The following is a 22,593-nucleotide window of genomic DNA, read 5'->3' as shown; positions in this document are numbered from 1 at the left end:
TACACATCACATACATACATCTCTTATATGCTAGTATGAGGCTATGAAATCCATAAAATATGTGGAAGGGAGAAAAAAGAGCTGCAAAGTCCAGCTCAAGTTGAAAATTCTCAACACGATTTCATTAAACCCCAGAAGACCTCTATCTCCAATAAGACATACTACAAGAGGATTTTAGTGCCGGAGTAGAATAACTATCAGTCTAGCTATGGAACTACTACTACGATTAGCAGTTCAGGGTGGGGATACTGACCGTGCACCGTGATCAAGCTGATTTACGTACAACTTTATGAGGGAATGCTCTTCAGCCACAGGGCTGGATGCACTTATCCCCTCAGGTAACCTGAGGGATTCAAACAATAAGACCTCATTAAAACTTCCCATGGACAGAGCAAGGCCCACTCAGAGGAAAGACATTTAGTGTACACAGCTTTATTGAACAGCACCCTCAAACAGAAACCAAAGGCCAATCTCTGTGGTGATAGGAAGAACTGTGAGCTTTAAACAACATATCTGTGGTTCACAGAGAATATTCCAAAAGGACTAAAACTGGGAAAAAAGGGAAATAATCATATTTTGGGTTAATGGGTACCATGCACCCTGGAGGAACCAGAACAGCTCAAAGTATTATAGGAATATTTTAGGGTAGAAGAAGTCATGTTATCCATCTAGACGCATCCACCAAAAGCACCGTCCGAGCTGAAATGATATAAAATGACCTTCAGTAAGGATGGGGTCTACCTCTGCTTGACATTTGCAGAATGCAGAGCTTCCTATTAAAAGCACATATTTCTAAATATCATGTCAGTTCTTCCCTAGATAGATGTACAGACCTGTGTCGTTTACAGACTTTATAATTTATGATTTCATTCAAGAAAGAAAAATGGCTGAATTTGCCAGTGATTCTAAAAGAGAGTGCTGAAAGGAAGGTACTGAGGGCCTAAACCACATATTTTACTGTGGATGTTCTGCTGCTTAACTGCCTCCTCGTTTCCACTTGTCACAGACCTCATTTATATATCAGAAACACCATGTACTGCCACATTCTGTTTATTCTGCTAATTACAGTTATGGGGAACATCTTCATCTCAGGTTCCTGCTGATGGGGACATACAGGAACTCAGAGGAAAAAAAAGTCAGCTGTGTTCTTACAGTCCCACAGTCTTCAAATCCTCAGTTGAATGCATCAGGATATTACAGTGAAACTGGCACCTTATAAACCTCCTCAGGGAAAAGATGAATTACGTGCATTTTGTAAAATATGAGGCTGTACTTTTTTTCCACTGAAAGGCATTTGAAATCTTATGTTCAATTACTCACTCCAATTTTCCTTACCTTTGTTTTTGCTTTCCTGTGAGCCTTCTCCATGTATTTATAAAATAATTATCTGGTGCTTGATTCGCAATATTTGATCAAGTGACTCAGAGCACCTCTTGACCCTGCATATGTCTGATGCTAACTCTTAGAGAAATACTTGCTTCTCCTGTTTCTTGCTCACATGGGAATGGATCTTGTGCAAAGAAATGAGACGCAGATCCACCTTTTAAAAAAGTTCTTGTTATTATCGATGAAATTACTTATCCGGAAACTACATTTCCAAGTTTAGTCTTCAGTCTCTAGCCTCAGGAACTTCAGGGTTCACCAACAAAGGATTCTTTTGTATCTTTGCTTTAAATAATAACATGTTTCACCATTTATATAATGAAACACCACTGCGTCTTGAAATTCTGATTCCTTGACTTCAACAGACCACTCTGAGGATTATGAAAGTGACTTCCTTAATGAAATGGGATGCATGTGTGTCAGTAGTAAAACTGAAACATATTTCACATTCTTGCTGTGGGTAAATTATAAATGCAGGTTTCCAGAGATGACATTAATCTCCAAAGCCACCCTATCCCTCTTTAAATACATACAAATGAATGAAATGGAAAACTTATAGTGGATATTTGCAAGCTAGTTTCCAGTAACACTATTCTGCTTTTGGCTTACATAAGAATATTTTTCTTACCACAAAATCAAGGCTCATTACCAAAGAAAGGAGTTATTTTATAATAGGGCTGGAACTTACCTCCTGGTAATAAAAGGACTTCCTGAGGAGGGAACAGAGTGGGAAAACAGGGTGTCGTTCATGCTGGTTACAGGTCTGGGAGGCCTAAAACAAAAGACAGTGTGAATGGAAAGTTAAAACAAATAAAAGTCACAAATTAAAAACTCTCCATCATCCCTCCAGGAAAGGGGATGGGAAGATCTGAGTTCTATCTTTCCCAGGATCAACAAGAAATCTTACATTTTCCAATTAAATTCCTTAAAAGCTTTATAGTTACATTTCCTTGAGAATACACAATCTCAGGTAAACCCTGGGAGGCAGATCTCCAGACACCATGGGAATGTTGATGCATGAGCTTTGAGCCTTCATGTTTTATTGTATAATATTCTTCAATGGAGCAGGGATTTTGAAGAAGTCAGGGGCTTCACTTCTACCGCCTTCTCAAGACACCCTAAAGATAGGATCATCTAATCTACATTCTCTTGGAAAGAGGAGGATTCCTGAGGCTTTGGAAAGTTCCTTTGGTGTTCTCCATGATGATGGCCCTCTCCAACATGCCTGGTCTGAAAGGACACAGGCAGTACAATCATATCATACCTTATTTGCCTTTGGTATAAGTAAAGATACAATTAAGCTCCACAAGGATTTATGAAGTTGGTTTCTGTTGTTGGGGTGATCCATATGATAGAATATATGGTATATGGTATCCTATAAGCTTCCCTTGTTTTCTTAAGAGAAGGAAAACAGAATGACATTTTCTATAGAATTGCTCATGGTTCTAAACACCAACTGCATGGAGTCTGTCTTCCTTGGTCTGATTTTCATTTCATTCTGTCATTCTTTTCCTTAGTTCAGATAAAATGATAGGGCTAAGATCTCTATCTCATCTCCAAGCCATTTTTAGTCTTATTTTAGGTTCAATGTAGAATACTGAATGGTAATATGAGCTGTGATTTAGAGTTCAAAAGATGGAAAATGAGATGGGGCATTATTCTGAATCAGAGGAAATTTCGGTTTCACTATAATTCTATATTTGAGTTTGACAATATAGAACTTTTGGAAGATGAGACATTAATTATAGCAGCCTAAATAACTAATATGTGTTGGCTTGATTAAGAGCCAAATTTATAAATGGTTTAATTTTTACCTTAGAGAACCAGAGTTGGCTTTGGATTCTACAATGAAGAGATTCTGGTAAAAAGGTAGACATGTACATCCCAATGTATTGAATGAAATGGATATGAAGCTCTGCTGGTTTTAAAATGTCAGCACTACATGTGAAAATTTATGGAAACTTAGAATAATAGTCTCTGGGGGTAAGGGATAAAAGATTACAAATATGGTGCAGTGTATACTGTTAGGGTGACGGGTACACCAAAATCTCACAAATCACCACTGAAGAACTTACTCATGTAACCAAATACCACCTGTACCCCACTTACTTATGGAAAAATAAAAATGAAAAAATAAAAAATAACAAAAATTCATTGAAACTTATCTAAAATGTATCTTCGATATAAGAAAGCAACACAAGGCTAGTTTAAAACTACTTCAGCCTTGAGTTAATCCCTAGCACTTTATAAGAAAGATGCTAATTTTATACAAATGTCTTATGTGAATTATGAAAAGTTTGGTCTGTTAGATTTTAAAACAGTGAACAGAGTATAACATCTTCATTGCAGATTGCAAAGTGTTGAAAAAAATACTTGACCCCACACTTCTGATTTTATCCTTTTTTTTCTAACTTTTCCATTTTGCTCTATGTAAAAATGAGAAAACAAGTGGATTTACAATGCTTTTTAACTAGCTTGGTAAATTTATTCTATTGAATCTAGTCACTACACAGCTGAAATCAACGTTTCTCAGAAAATGGCTTTGTTTAAGACCTACCATTGAAATACTGAACTTGGGACAAAGAATGGCTAACCTGGGCACCAAATGATGGGGTTTTAGGGGGGGCTGAAATTCCTATTTCCTCCATAATCAAATGGCAAGGTATCTTATCTAACAAATGGGTCACACTGGGAATTCTGAACATACTTGCTTTTATGAAAAAGAAACAGCTCCACAAAACAGAGTAAGTCACAAGGGCCTTCTGGACAAGATCTTCAGAGGACATTTTTATGTCAGTGACATCTTTGTAAACTGAGTGTACAGCACAAGAATACTTAGTTCTAAACTAGCCTCACTTGTTTTGTGTCTCATCACCACTTGGGATTTTGATTATACACCTTTGTAAGTGGACTGGAAACGACTGCACTACTTACCAAGTATCACTTTTGGCAGCAAAAAATTGAACAGAATAGAGACCGTTAATCATGGTAACATTTACAAGCAATACAATAGGTAAGAACAAATGCCAAAATACCAAAATGTCACCACCTGCTCATTTCTATTTAAGGACCAATCGATGACTGGCAGTACCTCTCTACAACATTGGTCAAAAATCCCTTGGCGATAGTTAAAAAAAAAATGGCATTTTCTGTGTGTCACATGCTTCATTTCCACATGTAAATGTATGCATGTGTGTATATGTGTGTGAGAGCGATATTAGTACCACAACCTGTTTAAAAATCCCATTGATTCAATCTATGTTTTTTTTTTTTTTTTTTTTTTTTTTTTTTTTTTACTGCATCTAAGGCTACTTGTAAAATGTTAATTTGTTACATAGACTGTGCCACATTCTTGCCATTTTTTTCACATTTAAGCTGTGGCCAGGTGGGATGGCTCACACTTGTAATCTCAGCCTAGGAGTTCTAGATCAGCCTGGGTAATATAGAGAGATCCTCTTTCTCCAAAAAAAAAAAAAAAAAAAAAAGAAGGAAAAGTTGGAACTTGAGTTTTAAATGAATAATGAAAATATATTTTAATGTATTCATTAGGTATTGATAAAGCATTTTCCACTTATTATTTTCTCAATTTTATTTATATCTTATAATGCTTTTGCTGCTCAAGATTGGATGTAATATGTATTAGAGGACTAGTAGCAATTTTTTTTTAAATTTTACTTTAAGTTCTGGGATACATGTGCAGACTGTGCAGGTTTGTTACATAGGTATGCATGTGACATGTAGTAGCAATTTTAACACAATCATTGAACAGCAAGATGTGCATTTAAGAAGACTGTATAATGTTCCACATCAAATTCCATATTCATGGGCTATATAATATTCTACATATTTCAGGACTATGTAAGGACATATAGTTATTCTTAAACATTTACATCATGGATTTTTTTCTGAATATATTTTTGGAGGATTTGTATTAATTTACAAAATCACAGTGGCAAAAAAAGTTTTGAGTCTGTGCTATAATTCCCAATGCCCAGAACACTAGGTCGGCAGCCCATCAATATTGCCAGTGCTTGCACCCTACTCATTGCTCTCTTCTTACACCTCTGTCTGTAAGCTTATCCCTATGTGTAACTGATATGGACTGGGATATTTTTGTGACACTACATTCAAAGAATGACAAAGATGTGGTTTGTACTACAATTAGAGATTGCTTAATAAATTATTTACGAAAGCATAGGGAAAGGTCAGAGAGGGAATGAGGATGACTGAGATAGAGTTACAGCTAGAAAAAAATATGTTTAATGCTGCATATAGTTCTAAGGAACATACTTTAAGGATGATTTTTGCTAGAGACTCAGTGATAAAGCTTATTACTACAAATATTTCTGCACTATGATAATATTCCTTCTGCATAAGACCTTTATAATTTAAGTCACATTTGGGAGTAATAAATTAAGGGTAGAGTGGAGGTGGGAGTATTGGTGTGGTTTATTTCTTAAATTTCACTTATTTCCATTGTACAGCACTGTATAAAAATAGTGGGATGACTTATTATAAAAGGACGTGGTATGGAGTGTCATATATTTTTGTCTAATTTATCAAAATCTTATTTACATACATTTGGAAGAAGTGTGAATATTCATTAATTCCAGATACATGTTCATTATAGCAGATTAAGAGAGCATTCTTCTTTTTAAAATATTAAGGCTCGATACTATTATTTTTTCATGTAAATAGCCTTGATGTGCCTATGATAATTTAGAATAGTTAAATGAGCAATACATTTTAAAATTAGAAGTCTCAGAAAAAAGACATGGATTTCTACTCATGACAATAGCATTTTAATAAAGAAATATCAAAAAAATTCTATGGCTAAAATAGAAAAAAATTATATTTTTAGCTATAAAAAATAACATACAAGAAATTCTGGATGTACAATGTCTAATATAGACTGAACATTATACATCCAGAATTTCTTGTATGTTATTTCAACAATTCAATATCTTGTACAATTTGCATTTTAAAATTAAAACTTTCACCCTGGGAAAATATGTTATCAGTGAGTACAGATCAGTATTTTGATTCAAGGACTCTTGAGGATCTGATAAAACAGATGGAGGCTTTCTCAGAAGAAGTCGTATTTTGCATGGAATTTAAAAATCTCTCCACGTCCTAAACTAAGAATGTATTGTATAGAGATAGCCTTCAGTTAATATGTAAGTAACAAAACAGATTATATTGCTCCATAAGTCGAAATTTAAAAATTATTACTCAGCCAATTAAATAAATCTTTCTCTCTCTCTCTCTCTCATTCACACACACACACACACACACACACACACTCCTAACACCCACTGGGCACAAGGCCTTGAGCTAGATAACACTCCAGTGTGACTCACTGTGAAACAAACTTTTACATTGCAGTGCGTCACTTCCTAATTCTTTGGAGGAGTGGGCTACAGCAAAGCTCTTAGAGCCAGGCCATTCACACCCACACCCCCTATCTTCATGACAACCAGCAGCTCCATTGAAGGCTGCTCTCTTGGGGTGTAACTACTAGCAGGGCTGATGGAAAATTACTCTGAGAGCTCAGGGAGCACGGGCTGCTCTCACTTTGTTGTGGTCATTCATTAGCAACTTAGTGATTGTGCCTAATTGGCTATGGGAAAGAAAGTCTAGACCTTAATAAGATCCTTAATAAGCTCCTATGCAGTAGATTTCTGCAAGTGGTTGGCCCTTTGGGACATTCCCCAGATTTATTTACCCCTGGCTTATTTTAAGGCTTATTTATGGAAGCATAATTTCCAAAAATAAGTGAACCACATTCTACAAAATTAGTTTACATTAGTTTCTGGAGATTGAGCCCATGCCAGCTTGTAAGCTGAGAAACAGGAGCCTCCAGCCTGTGTATGCTGCTGAGGTCAGAGACGCCGCAAAGCACCCCCAGGAACAACCAGAACAAAGCCTCAAAGTACGTATACAAAGCTCACAGATGTGACTGCAGCACAAATCGTTTGATGGTACTTGCTAAGGTCCATGAGGGTCTCCTACCCACCACAGTGCCCCTTACAGATCATATGCTGAACTTCCTGGAGCATGAACTTTGTATTGTTGAATTCCTATACTGGTAGGTCCCATCAGCACACCTCTTGATGTCAACCTGCAAACACAGGCCCTATGGTGTGATAGGTCCCACTGAACTGTGGAAAACTACAGGATTCATAAGGAGGCATCTGTGACTACGTGATATCGAAGTGTGCATAGAAGCAGGTAATTAGATTCTTTCTTCTTCTGAGCCCAAGGTAACACCAAGGAAAAAACTGTTTCTTCTACCAAAGCCCCCTTGTTATCTTGGCCACCCAGGCTGAGAGAGATTCAAAGGCATGAAACTTCTGGGAGGCAGCAGGGATGGATGGAAGGACTATTTGCTGGCCCAACATCTTCTGCCACGAAACTCACATATTTTGAAGAAAATAAGTTATTGAATATTCTGATAAAATTTTCCACCATTCCCCCTTTTTAACCTTCCCCTGCACAGGCTATGATTCTTCTAAAGTTAGGCGGCTTGAGATAAAAACCAAAAGTAATTTCTAGGTTTTCTGGCATCTTTAAACTGGGTCTGCAGAGAAATAAAACAAAGAGCTTTTATATTTGGAACTCAAAGCACACAGGAGATTAAGGGATAACATGCTGTAAATCATTTTTTACCACACAGTGATCCAACTGATTGTTAACTTCCAATGTGCAGACAGACACCACTAACATCCATTTTTTATAACTAAGCTTTCTGAAATATTTTCTACCTTCAGGTGAATTGTGTTAGTGTTACATACTTCACTTGTACAGCCGGGTGGAAGTACTGTATACTTCAACATGACAACAAAAAATTATGATGACATTACTCTTTTTTAAAAAAATTAAATTAAAAAACCTCGTTGTTGACTACTGATATGAAATTGCCTTTGTTTGGCTCCAGACATGTGCTCTTGAAGAAAAATGTCGCTTTACTGTGAGGGCAGAGATACTCACACGATGTGAGCCAAGTTGAGTGGCTTCTCAGGCTGATCTGGGAACATGGGGTGCAAAGGTTCACGGCTGGAAGCACAGCTCAGGGACTTGCTTAATGCATTAGTCAGTTTCTTAGCAGGTGATTTCTGGAAAGAAGAGAGGTAGAAGTGACAACAGCTAACATTTATGTAATATTTTGTCAACTGATTTGCTTTTCATAATAGATATTCATTCAAGGGAGAAATCCTTTTTCAGTGCTGACTCTGAGTCTAGAAGTTTGCTCAATGCTGGAAGAGAGTTTCCGAACAAGCTACCTCCTGCTGCTCAGTGTCAGCAAATGCTGCAATAAATGGAAGTAGGCATTGTGCACGGGACACCTGAGTTGGGACTTAATGGGCCTGCAGGAGTCCTAACAAAAACTCAGCAGACTGGGAAAGTCATTTGAGATGGAGGAGGCAGCAATAGTGAAGGGAGCCCTTCTGGGGAGGAAAGCAGGAGGCAGATGATCAAAGCCTTTATATGGCTCATTAAGAAATGTCTCTTTATCCCCAGGACAGAAGAGGTCATGAAGAGTTTAAATCACAGGCATGGCAGCATCAAACATAACTCTAGAAGGACTGCTGTCACTTAAGAATAGAAAATGATTTATGCTGAAATAGGCATGGAAGGAAGATGAGTAGAAAATTTTGCAGGAATCCAGGTGCAAGAAAGATGTTTCAGGTGTGGCTGAACTCATCCAGTTAGAAGTGAAAGTGAAACTTCAATCTGAGTCTTCAGAATTTAAAATTTAAGTTATTTCCAGAGAATCATGCTGCCTCTATTTTGTTTATATTGTTGGGATGTTTATCTTGATATTATACAGTCAAAATTATATAAAAGTAGCCTACCACATATATTATTTGTTGGTGCAAAAGCAATTGCAGTTTTTGCCACTACTTTCAAATTTAATAATTTAATAATAATATAATTAAATAATAATAAAACTTTGACTATATTTTTCCTTTCCATAAGAAGCCATTTCAAATTTTGTCACTTTCTTTGATATCGAGAGTCCACAATTGGTAATATAATGACGTGACTATTGTCCTCATTTTTTAAAAGCTAAGGAATAAGAGCATTGTTCAAGAAGTCCCTCTTTGGCTTCTGTTAGATGTAATTCTTAGAACAGTTAAGAAAGCAGCAACAGCAGCTCTTTGCCCCACAAACCACAGGGACTTCTGTCCTCTCAAGGAGTCTGATTCTTCTTTGTACAGTTAGTGCCCTGCAATATCTGCACAACCTCTAAGAATGAAGCTCCCTATGTGGATTTAGCATTTATATAAAACAACTTAATCTGATTCGTTTTCAAACACCAAATATCCTAGGATACGGGTTAGAAGTTTGAACAATGGTAATATGCTAACAATAAGAAAATACAAAGTTTTAGCTCCTATCTTCTAAGCTAAATTGTAGTTCATGATCCGTGTTAATGCATCTATCTGTCTATCCTCAGCATGATGTAAACCACAATGAGGAGTTGCACTGGAGTTGGCATAGAAATTCTCAGTATACTCTCACTTGGTGAAAAACTATTATTTGAATTCAGAATCTGACTGGTGATGAAGTTCTCATATATTTACACCAAATATTAGTTCCTAAGAATAATTCCTAGGAAGAACATTTTGATCTAAGATGTATATTCTGAAGACTTCTTTAAGTAAAGACTACAGATTGAATTGAAATACATTAAAATGTAGAAAAACTCATAAATATGTTGCATTTTCTTGTGACAGAACTATTCCAAGAGGTGCTGGCAGGGCTGATGGTATATCCCACAAACACCAATCTATACATCCTACAAAAACCAATCCTTGAAGAGATGTCCAAGGGTGACATTGCTGGAACTGATATTTGAGTTTAACTAAGATAGATAAAGGTCAGTAAATTATAACCCATTTGAAAAGTGAGCACATGGAGTCATATTTCCTCCCACAGACCTGGTGCCACATGCTCCTGAGAATACATCTATCACCCAGACACTCACATGCCACCTTTGCCAGGTTGGTAACTCACACTATTCATGAAAAGATGGTTTGCTACTATCACCACAATCTCACCTCCCTACCCACTGCAGAAAAGTAAAATGGAACAGTATTATTAAGTCCACACTCTCCTCTCATACTTGTTTCTTAATTCTAGTCATGCACTAAAAAGAACTCCAGAATCTAAGAAAAATAAAACTAACAATAATTCTTAAGCCATTTCCACAAAACAAAACTTGGAAAAGATTTTAACTTACTGTGAATGTAAGACTATGTTCCAGAAGGTCCTTGCTGTTCAGTTGTTATTTAAATCAGTACTGAATTATCTATATTCCAAGAAGTAACATAGTTTTGAATCTCCCTATATTTTAAGTCTCAGGAAGCTACAGTGAGTTCTGACAGAATAAGTAAGAGCATGCAGTGGGGTGGAGGATGGGAGGAAGGGGGACTGAATACTAGACTTGGGTTAGAGGTAAGTTTGCTTTTCAACTCTGCCACTATCCTTGATATTCTCTTTCATTCTGGGCAACACTCACACATCCAACTCCAAGTATTGCCTGGACCTCGCCTTACCCATGACGTGTACTCTTTCATTTGGTGCTGGTTGCTATGAGAACCACCAGCATGTCCCCTCCAGAAGCAGTCCTGACAGAGCTGGTAATTGTGACACTGTTGGCATCGGTAGCGAAATCCCATCATACTCTCACTGTGGCAGTAGGAACACTCAACCGGATGGAAGACTAAGGGGGAAGTAAGTGAAGAAAAAACAAGAAAACAAAAGCATGAATCAGAAGAAGGAAAAATGCAGCCTTACAGAGATTGCACTTTTCTTCTCTGTGCCACAATTTCAGATGATAGTTGATCTGGGCTCAGAGAAGCATTTAGTTCACTCCTGGATACTCACAACCCTTTTCAATCACGCCCGTGGGGGTGGAAGAAATGAAACGGGATGGAGAAGAGGTGTCCTTTTAACAACAAAGCCTCTGTAATGCCATTTGCTCTTTCTACTCTCATATCTCACATTACAAGAATTTAAATTACCCAAACAGGCTTGCCTGTACCCCAAACTGCTCTCTGTCTCCAGGAGACCAGCACAGCTCACTGGAAGAGTTAGAAGCACAAGGGGTGAATGCTGATTGTCCAGGGTAAGAGAGCAAATATCAGAGACATGGAGAACGAGAGGAGGAAAAAAGAAAGGAAGGTGGGCAGAGAGTGAAAAACTGGATGTGGATGAGAGAATTAAGTTACTTTTTTAAAAGTGGAGTGACTAATAGGCTTACTTAATGAGTGGCATTGCCTACATCTGACAAACAGATTTTTTTTTCTTTCCTGAGGCAAGTGTTATAAGACCCTAAAAAGATGTATAAATTATCCGAAATCAGTTCTACATAATTCAGATAGCTCAAGAGACAGTTAACTTTCTTTGGTAGGAAATTTGAATTATAAAGCGGAGAGCAAAATATTAGATTTGAAGCAAAGTAACATATTAGATTTAAGTGATCAAATCCAAGCAATTGTCTACATGCTATGAGTTAGATACTAAAACAACAATAACAATTCTTGCCTTTGATAAAGCTGTTCTCTGGCTAATCAGCCAGGAAAAACAACGCAAATAAGAATAAATAAAGATAAAAAGCAAAGTGCAAAAATAAAGACATAACTAGCTCTGGATGCATTGTGTTCTAAACAAATATAATAACTTGCCTTTCTGGCTCTTGAGAAAGAGTATAGTGGGACTTGAATCTAGGGACAACTGTTCTGGGACAGTGCCTAAGAAACTGATCTCCTGCAGCAGGAAATGCTGGGAGAGAAGGAATGAAATTATAGCTTTATGATTGGAAAATGACTAGTTTCAGAACTGTAAACAGTAACATGAACTCATCTTGCATAATAACATGGACCTTGATTGCTCTTCACTTCTGCATATGGATAAAGAAACAAAAAAATCTATGATTGTGATTGTGGAAAAAAAGTAAATTCATTCTTTAAATTTTCTCCATGATCAAAAGAGGATAAATTCATAACTTTTAACTAACTGAGATAAATAAGGGCAGATGCTAAAAATTCTGAATGATAATTTAAAATTAAGCTAACTTTAGATGCAATGTATATAAAGAAATATATAGAAGTTGAGTAATATATAGAGACTTAAGTTAAATTTCTAGTAAGAGATATGGACTAGATTATCTCCTAGTCGAGTCTGGAGACATTTCACTGAGTTACATTGAACAATAAGTAGGAACACCTAAAGCTTAGATGGAGGCATTGAACTATTTAAATTTTAAATTTTTAAATTTTTAAAATGTTTAAATTTCTTTAAATTTTGTCCCAAATTGCATTTCATATTTAAATCTGGATATACCAACAGTAGTTCCTTTAATCCCAGAAATACTTGCTTTAAAAAAGACATGATATGGAAGTTTTTTACTTTTATCTTTAACATAAGTACAACTATTGAAAGCTCACTATCTGGAACATATGAGTAAAGATGAACAGGGTGCGATCATCTTTTTTTTTTTTTTCTCATTTCTCCTACCTGTTTCTGGCTGAGTGCCTGGGAAGAAATAATCAGTACTATGTATGCAAATATGAGAAATTCAAATCTAAAACAAATACAAAATAATGTTACACTACTTGTTGAAGTTCATCTTCTATTGTGACAAGTCTTTTAACCACACATGACTTGTAATTGAGAAGAACACCATGAGATTTAATACGTTTTTAGAACTCACAGTCCTACTTTTTCAGTGGTCCTTTGAGGCCTTCCTGAACAGAGGGATGGGTTAGTTCTATCCTAAACAAAACTAAGAGCCACTAAATAGGCATCCCTAAAACAATGACCTGGGCTTACTAACTGTAGGCCTATTGGCCTATTTTCAATAATTAAAAAAAATCACCTTTGCTCAGTAGTAACTACTCACCATTTTCCACATTTGCTAGTCGATGCAGAAGAGGCAACCAGACCAGACACTGCGGGGGAGGATCCGACATCAGCGTGTCCAAGAAACCATTTAATGTGACTTTTTTCTGCCCCAAAAAACAAAAACAAAACAAAACAAAACAAACATAAATTTAGGACAGAGAATCATCTCAATTTACCTGCCATGTAATTATCATTTGAAACTGAAACAAAAGAATCCTCAATAAACCTCTAATATCTGAAGACACAACTTGCCAAATGTGTTATTAACTAGTTTAGAACTGAAAACATTGCTTGCTTTTTATACCTAAGCATACATAGGACTGAATTCTCTCCACTGAGGCTGAGTCAATAGTATCAGCAGGAGCAAATTCCGAGAGCATCACGTATATACATGAAAGACAGTATAAAATATGAAGAAAAATAAAGAATTGAAATTCTTCATGAAATTTTACTCAAGAATGTATCATAGCTCACTCTATAATTTTCCTATCAGTCAGTCTTCCAAATTTATAGAACAACTTCCCTTTCAAGCTTCCTCAGCTTCCTTAAGTACTAAATATTTAGTGGCTAATGTGAATGGTTCTGTTATACAAGAGCAGGAGGGAATCCTGTTAGGGGAGAACCACCTAAATTTTAAAAAATGCACTCATTTTATTACTTAATATATCATTCCTCTCAATTCAGTCTGCTTCCTTCTCACTATCCAGGTCCTTTTGATGTACAAAAGGAATGCATTATATCAATTTCTTTCAAAGTGACAAAAGTAAGAAAGCTGTATTAATGCACGTACTGTAATGGTATAAATAACACAAATATATTTTTATATGCAAAAATCACTACTTGAAATTTTGAACTAGAATATCAAAGGGGACGGGACAGTTTTATTTATTTATTTTAAAATATTTATTTATTTACTTTAAAGATGGGGTCTTGCTATGTTGCCCAAGCTGGACTCAAATTTCTCATCTCAAGCCGTTCTCCTACCTCAGACTCTTGAGTAGCTGTTACGGCCAATTGATGAAGTACAAAAATAAACTGGTCTTATTATTTTTGTGTTACCTCTTTTCGTACTTCAAATGTTCTTATTCATTTTGGCCATTTGCCACACTGGCTAAAAATCATTCCTGGAAGTTTCCAAAAATGTTATAATGATTTCAACATGTATAAGTTGCTCATCATTAAGAATATATACAAGTCATATAACAGAATGGTCTATAGGATATCTCAAAAGGAATTTTGGATATAGCAACATCACATATAATTTTTGAACACATAGGATCATTTTTTTTTTTTTTTGAGACAGGATCTCACTCTGTTGCCCAGGCTGGAGTGCAGTGGCACAATCATAGCTCACTGTAACCTTGAACACTGGGGCTAAAATCATCCTCTCATCTTAGCCTCCCAAGTAACTAGGACTATAAGTGTGTGTCATCATACCCAGTTAATTGTTTAATTTTTTTTTTTTGCAGAGATGAGATCTTATTATGTTGTCCAGGTTGGTCTTGAACTCTTGGAGTCAAGCTATTCTCTTGCCTCAGCCTCTCAAAGTGCTAGGATTACTGTGTGAGTCGCTACACCAGCATAGGTCCTTTTAAGATCTTTTTTTTTTTTTTAAACCCAGTCCTACTAGTCCAGCTTATTTTGAATGAGACATATTCTGAGGCATTAGCACATTTACAAATTATTCTATAATACACTACATAAAATTCAAGAATTCAGATATAAATGAAATTATTCTTGTTTCCATGATTGAGTGAAGGAATAGAACAGGTAGTTGCATTTCCTTGGGTCAGATCATCTGAATACTTGTAAATATAAACCGAAAATGCACAAAACAAAAGCAACAACAAGAACACAAGAGTAACATTAACAGAAGAATTAGAAGACCAGAGTTAAGAACTCAGCCCCCTACCCTCACTAGCTATGAACTTTATATTGTTAAAAAAAGAATCACATTTTCCTGTTAGCTCACAGGGTTGCTGCAAGCCATAAATCAGATAATTCACTTTGTGAGGTTTAAAACACTGTAAAAATGAAAGGAGTTATACATTTAGCATGCCATGAGAAAATTTGGAAAGCCGTAAAATTGAATGAAAAACATAGATTTGTGTTTTGATGTGACTGACACTTTTAAAAGCTAATTTCAGTGAAAAGGAAAGACTTCCTGACTCTTAAATCAGTAAATTTCAGTGTAGTGAGCATTTGTTGTATGCATTTTATGGGCAGGGATATACTTTTATTTTATTTTATCTTTTTTTGAGACAGGGTCTTGCTCTGTTGCCTGGGCTGGAATGCAGTGGTGCCTCCACAGCTCACTGCTGTCTTGACCTGCTGGGCTCAAGTTATCCTCCTGCTTCAGACTCCTGAGAAGCTGGGACTACAGGCACGTACCACCATGCCTGGCTAAGTGATTCAAACTTTTTATAGAGATGGGGTCTCCCTGTGTTGCTCACATTGGTTTTGAACTCCTAAGCTCCTGATCCTCAGCCTCCCAAAGTCCTGGGATTACAGGGGTAAGCCACCACACCCAGTCAGGATGCCTTTTGAGAGGACATAAAGGTTACTTTGGATGGTAAGCTAACCCTTGATGTATGGATTTGTGCTACCACTGGGCTATGCTGGAGAATGGGCCTGGAGTCTCTCTACATGACCAGAGAGGCACACACATAGACAGCCCCCTAAACTATGCAGCTTTCCCGGGCTAGCTTGAGCCATACCCAGTTAAAACATATCACTTGGAACCCCAAATGTATCATGTTGTAGAAGATTTAGGCAGCTGTGTTTGCCATATTTTGGGCTTCTCAGGTCATGATGTGGCAGATGTTGGGATTCCTTTCTGGTAACCTTTGCTAAACCAATGTTAAAGCTTGTTGCTGGGTCGAACATGTATTTCACACAAGGCTGAGTGAGACAATTAAGCCTTTCAAAGTGCAGTGATAGTAAAATTAATGACATTGAGGGTGTAGGTGATGTGATTAGGCTTTGTGTCCCCACCCAAATCCCATCTTGAATTGTAATTCCCAGGTGTTGAGGGAGCGACCTGGTGGGAGGTGACTGACTATGGGGGTGGTTTCCTCATGCTGTTTTCATGATACTAAGGGAGTTCTCAGGAGATCTAATGGCGTTATAAATGGCAGAGTCCCCTCAGCTTTTCATTCTTTCTCTTTCCTCACACCACATGAAGAAGGTAGGTCCTTGCTTCACCTTCCACCAGGATTGTAACTTTCCTGAGGCAGAACTGTGAGTCTGTTAAACCTCTTTTCTTTATAAATTACCTAGTCTCAGATATGTCTTTATAGCAGTATGAAAACAGATTAATACAGAAGGGTTGTTATAAGGGTTAAATTAGGCAATGAAAGGAAAAATTTTAGCAGTGTCTGCCTCATGGTCAGTAAACATTGCCTATTATTGTGATCCAGGTGTGCTGGGTTTAGTTACTGGCTCAGAGGTCATTTGTCAGAGGTTTAAAAATACACTACAGGTTGTTATCACATAGAAGAATTTATCTGAATATTTGTGACCTGGAATGACATCTAGAAGGGAAGCAACCACTGTATGAAAGAAATACTTCCTTAAACATATTTTTCCCCTACCTGTTGGGAGAAACAGGATCTGGCTGACTGTTCTGTGTAACCAAATGAAGGACCTTCAAAGACTGCTGTGGGTAGTTTGAGAACTTCCCGAAGGAATTGGTCATATCGTCCATAAACCATCACCCCACTGGAGTCAGAAATCATTGAGAAAATATCTGATGAAAGGAAAAGGAAAGATATTGATTCATTATATGAACATTCTCCAATGCTTTTGTTCAACATATCTGCTACAAATGACAAAAAGTAATGGCTAAATGAACATTTTTATGAATGAATAATATAAAAGCTATTTTTTATGCTCAAGTATTCCTGGCATAATGTTTTCTCTGGTTTCTTTTTCTAGATGATTCTGGCACATAGCAATCACAAGCAATTTGGGTAAAATTAACATTTTACTAAGAGACATTTATTAAATGTCTTTAACAAGACATGTTTTTGTTTTGAGGTCAATTGTTAACTCTCATGTAGCTCAGTAGGATAAATTTTTGTATATATGAGAGAGATGGTGACTTCATTTGAAACACAGTAAGAGTTTTGCTGTAAAGTTGGGCTGTGTGTATATTCATTTATCTAGCTAGAAATTTACCTACTTATCACCAAAACTTTTGGATTTTCATGTAAGATATTTGAAAAATAAAAGACACAATGAGGATAAAGATGTAATGACAAACTCTTGATTAACTTCCTACAGAAGCACAAAACTTTCTATCAATTACCGTGTTCTGGGTGGAAGGCACTTGATTTACAGGGAAGGGTTTTTGACTTGTGTAGTGAAGAGGAAACGTGGCCTTGTGGATGATCAATGAGGTAAAGTCGGAGTTCTGGGTCTTTCTCGGAAGGGTCTGTGGCTTCACTGAGCCACAGTTCTTCAATTTCTGCCACTATGTACACTTAATGAATATTAATGGCATAATTTCCCAAGGTGCTTTATAATTCCTCTTGCAAATCACTATTAGAATGAAAAGGCTTGCTATTACGTAGTTTGTCACCATGCTAACTAGCTTGTCACCAGGCCAGCACAGCTGTTGGGATAAACGGCCGTGAATGTGCTACCTCTGTTCACTTTGGGTTTAATTTTTCAAGGTCAAATGTAATCTGGGAACATTGTATTTACATCAAAGTCAGATGTTAAGCATATCACAGGCTTTTATTGGATTATGTTTTGAGAACATGAATTGACTCTCATTTTCATTAAATACTCCATTTATAAAGGGTTTCTGCTGTTTCAAACAGTTTATTAATCATGAGACTATAGAGATTCTGAGTAAAAAATTAATGTACATATTTATGGGATACAGAGTGATATCTTGATACATGTGCTCAGTGTGTAATGATCACGTCAAGATAATGAGCTTTACCTTCATTTCAAACATTTATCATTTCTTTGTGTTGGGAATATTCAATATCTTCTCTTCCAGCTTTTTGGAAATATACAATGAATTTTTGTTAACTATAGTCACCAGACAGTGCTACAGAACACTGGAATATATTCCTCCTACATAGCTGCAATTTTATAGTCGTTAGCTAACCTCTCCCTATCCCCCCAATCCCCTGCGGCCCCCTACCCTTCCCAGCCTCTAATAAGCATAATTCTACTTCCATGAGTTCAATTTTCTTTTTTAGCTCCCACATGAGTGAGAACATGTGGTATTTATTTTTCCGTGCCTGACTTATTTTACTTAACATAATGTCCTCCAGGCTCATCCCTGTTGCCTCAGATGACAGGATTTCATTCTTTTTTATGGCTGAATTCTACGGAGGAGTTTAGATTATGTCCAGAAGATGTTGAGGGAGATACCAAAGAATTTAAAGCAGGTCAGTGCATTAGAAACATTACCCCAGGGGTAGGCATAGAAGAAAACAACCAGTTCAGTAATAGAAACTCAATAAATATGCAGTATTTTCCATAATACTAGCCTTTTAAACAAAACAAAACAAGTCCTCCCCAAAGCTATAGATCAGCACATGACATACCAGGCTTACAGCACTGGATTTAGAATCCCTTAAGATCCTTAGAACTATCCAGGAGCCCTGAGGCAGAGAAGTATAAACAAGTGTTCCAACCCATTAAAAGAGTTTATAATTGGGCCAAGAATAATCTGACAAAAAAGTAGTGTTATTAGGTAGAAGTATGTTTAGGTTGCCATGGCACTTGACTGCAGGGGGCGCTCTTCATCTCCTAGGCTGTGTCAATGCAGCTCCCTGGAATTACACAGGGAATACTCTACCAGTGAATGGTAGCCCAAATTACTGGAAATGTGTTGCAATATGGGATTGTTTTCTCTTTTAATGCATTTTAAAGCATTAAGAAAACCAACTTCAAATTTTCTGTTGTTTTCTCTTTGTTTTTTAAAATTTCTGACTTATTTCCAGCCAATTATTCTTGCTCTGTGTTCTCCAACAATAAGGAAGTAGCTGGAACAAGCTAAATATCCCTCATCCCTATGCACAAAAAATAAGAAAAATTGCCAAACATTTTGGCATAAAGTGAATTAGAAAAAGTTTAAAGAAGGGAAAACAAAACCCTCCAGCCTGAAAATTTTCATATCCCTTCATTTCATTCTTTCTTATTACAGAAGCAATGTAGAAAATAATGACCTTACCTTTTTTTTTTTGCTTTAATTTAGTTTTTTTTCAGATGGAGTCTGGCTCTGTCACCCAGTGCAGTGGTGTGATCTCAACTCATACAACCTCTGCCTCCTGGGTTTAAGTGATTCTCCTGCCTCAGCCTTCTGAGTAGCTGGGACTCCAGGTGTGTGCCACCATGCCTGGCTACCTTATCTGTTTCATCATTAAAATGCAAGCCAGGAAAAGAAGACAATAGGAATACCCACAATCCCACACACCAAGGTCGTCTGTGGGTAGATTTTGTGGGTAAATTTGCCCACATTTGCTCATTCAATTAATAATTATCATTGAAACTAGAAATATTCATGACTCAGGATATTCATTTTTGACCAGCTAACATTCCGGAGAGATTCTTGTGACCAAATTACTTTTAATTAAATTGTTTTCGGTCAAATTGCTTTTAACCAAGTTACCTGGAAGCCACTAAAGCCATCTTCCTAGGATTAACTATACAAAGAGTGACTCCTCAGTCCGAGAACCAGGGACACATAAGGCTGTGATTCAGGTGCACTGCTCTCAAAGTGGGGGATGTAATTTATCGGGGTCACAACATCTGTTTTTCTACAGCATCTGTGATATTGTGAAGCTTGTTTCTACAGACTAGAAAAGTCCTCCAATGGGACACATGCATTTGTTGCTTCTTTCACTGCACTAAAGATAATAGACTTTGGCTACTAAAGAGTGCTTTTTGGAGGGGGGATGTTATGGGATGGGGTGAGGAGAAAGCATTGTAGCAGTTACAGTGTTTCTTTTGAACTCCTGAACCCAAGAGAGAACTGCAAGGGTTTTCACAATTATAATGATCTAATCAATAATCTGGTTATATCTTGAGCTTTGCAACTGTGCTGACATTGCTAGTCCTTTGTCTAGCAGCCATTCCCTCCATCTGTAGTTGACCCACATTTGTCGATGGATTGAGGGAATAGGGTGCCCTTCTGAACACAGGAGGTGAAAGTGGATTACATGATGACCATTGCTGTCATACTTTTTCTCTAACCAGTAATTAGTAATTGGTCTGAGATGCCATCCTAGGTGATGAGCTGTAAGGGCTGGGGAGCCTCTGTAGTGAGATGTGACTCCTGTGACTGTCTCCTCCCCCACCCCACCCTGCCCTTCACCCTAACTCATAGGAGGAGGATAAAATCTTACACTGAGCAAAGTTGGTGGAAAGACAGTAAACACCAGGACCCTGAGAGCTCAGAATTAGCCTGGTATGTTAAAGGTTGACAGACATTCTGAGAGGCAGATAAATGGTTTTTTTAGTTTTCTTCAAACCTATTTTAATATGGGACTTTTCTATCCAGGTACCTGTTAATATAATATTAAATAGGTATTTTTAGATGTTTTCCAAGTGGGTTTATTTTTCGTTTAGCTTTTTTTTTTTTTTTTTAAACATTTATCTAATGTCCTCTTCGTAAATGGCCAGTTGGGGTTGGCAGAGAAGGGTCTCAGGAGTTTCTTCCTCTGCCTTGGTTCATTTTGCTAAGCTTTCTCTTTCTGGCTTAACCCTGAAGGAAATGCTCGTGGGTTACTCTGGAGCTATTTTTTTTTTTTTTTTTAATAAAAGGCCCTTGGTGTCAGCACCTTCTAATTTATCTCTCAAACAAGCACTGTGGTAGATGGTTTTTAATTTTCTATATCTTTCAGGCTAACAAAAGAGAAGATACATGGTGCCTCCTAAGGTCTGTCTGGGCTTCTCTGAATCCTGGCTACATTTGGCTCTCCATGGAGGGAAGTCCCTGAAGTGAGGGAAGATGTGTGGCTACCTGAGGCTTTGTTGTCCGTTTCACTTACTTACTGGTCCAGTGAAATGACTCATCCCCTGAGCAACTCTGGGGACCTTCCAAAGGAACAAAAGGTTTTGTCTGTGTCTTCCTTTATTCTTTCCTTTTGGGTGGAGCAAGAAGCAAGAGATCTCGTTCAGAAGCTGACAGGCAGCAGGTGAGCCTCGTGCTGTGAGCCACACAGATGGCTGCATTGCAGCTAGGTGTGACTCTATGAATATCTCACAAAATCCCCAAATTTAGGATACAGAAGGAGGCTGAGGACTAAAGAAGTGAAGTAACTGCCAAAGGATAACTCAGCAAATTAGTCCCACAGCTGGGCTTGCAACCTGGAACTCCCAATTCCCAGGACGGTGCCCTTTCTAACACAGACTTATAACCCCAACTCATACGATTTAGGGGAAAGGATAGGGCTAAGTGGGAATTTTAAACTTCAACAGCAGCAGCAATCAACATCATTTTAAACTACTTATAAATACATATTCTTGTCACCCACCCCCATCCTAGGCCTAATGAGTCAGAAATTCTGGGGGTGGGACCCAGAAATCTACATTTTACCAAAGCCCTCCAGGTGATTCTGATGCATGCTAAAATTTGTGAACCACTGGTGTGGGGAAAAAAAAGTCAGGGCTCAAATCCTGGTGTCATTTTAACCATATGATTAACTAAGTCTCAATTTCTTTACCTAATGAAAACAACAAACAATCCTCAATGTGTTGTGGGTTAAGGAACTCTACCATATTTAGAGACAAAATGTTCATCAAGCCCCACAATTACTCAATGTACTTTAGCTCCCATGCTTTTATTGGCATCTGGTTAATTCTGTCAATGCTGTCTCTATGAAACTCCCATTCTTCTTTCCTGGCTTTGTCGGCTTTGAAACCTTTGGAGTTCCCAGTGATTTGAATAGCGCTGGCTGAGAAGAATGAGAAAATGTGCCAGGAGCTTCGCGTTTAGAAGACTTAAAGGGGAAGGTTTCCTGCTAAGGCCTTCATGTCCCTATCATCCTGTCCTGCCTGTATGGCAGTATAGCACAATTACCTGCACAGAGTGCTTTTTACCTTAACATCAGAAAGAGGCCAGTCGGTGATACTCAACAGGTTATAAGTAGAGGAAAACATTCATTTCATTAGCATTTACATAATATGAAAACATTGTTATGACCAAATCCAAACATCAATGAAAATTGTATTTCAAACAACTCTCACAGAATGAGGAAAGATACAAATGGGCAGGGGACATGGGGGAATGAGGGAGAGAAAAGGGTGCTACCTAGCAGGGAAAAGCAAAGA

General features: G+C 37.4%; 1 protein-coding gene across 50 annotated transcripts in view; it reads right to left on the bottom strand.

The window, feature by feature from the left end:
- Positions 1-22,593, bottom strand: part of DTNA (dystrobrevin alpha) — a 384,739-nt gene that overhangs the window by 59,880 nt on the left and 302,266 nt on the right. For 29 of the 50 annotated variants that reach the window (XM_035270852.3, XM_078347963.1, XM_078347966.1 and 26 more), the window contains 6 exons: positions 16,890-17,044; positions 13,295-13,400; positions 10,947-11,113; positions 8,374-8,498; positions 2,072-2,155; positions 254-343 (listed from right to left, as the gene is read on the bottom strand). In XM_035270852.3, the coding sequence (XP_035126743.1) occupies positions 254-343; positions 2,072-2,155; positions 8,374-8,498; positions 10,947-11,113; positions 13,295-13,400; positions 16,890-17,044 (727 nt within the window). Of the gene's footprint in view, positions 1-253; positions 344-412; positions 700-2,071; positions 2,156-8,373; positions 8,499-10,630; positions 11,114-13,294; positions 13,401-16,889; positions 17,045-22,593 lie in introns of those variants that run through there. The other 21 variants (XM_035270867.3, XM_054244128.2, XM_054244132.2 and 18 more) reach the window with 5 other exon arrangements.

The sequence above is a fragment of the Callithrix jacchus genome, chromosome 13 (genome assembly GCF_049354715.1).
Source record: "Callithrix jacchus isolate 240 chromosome 13, calJac240_pri, whole genome shotgun sequence".
Taxonomy (NCBI): domain Eukaryota; kingdom Metazoa; phylum Chordata; class Mammalia; order Primates; family Cebidae; genus Callithrix; species Callithrix jacchus.
This window is presented reverse-complemented; position numbering and strand designations above follow the sequence as displayed.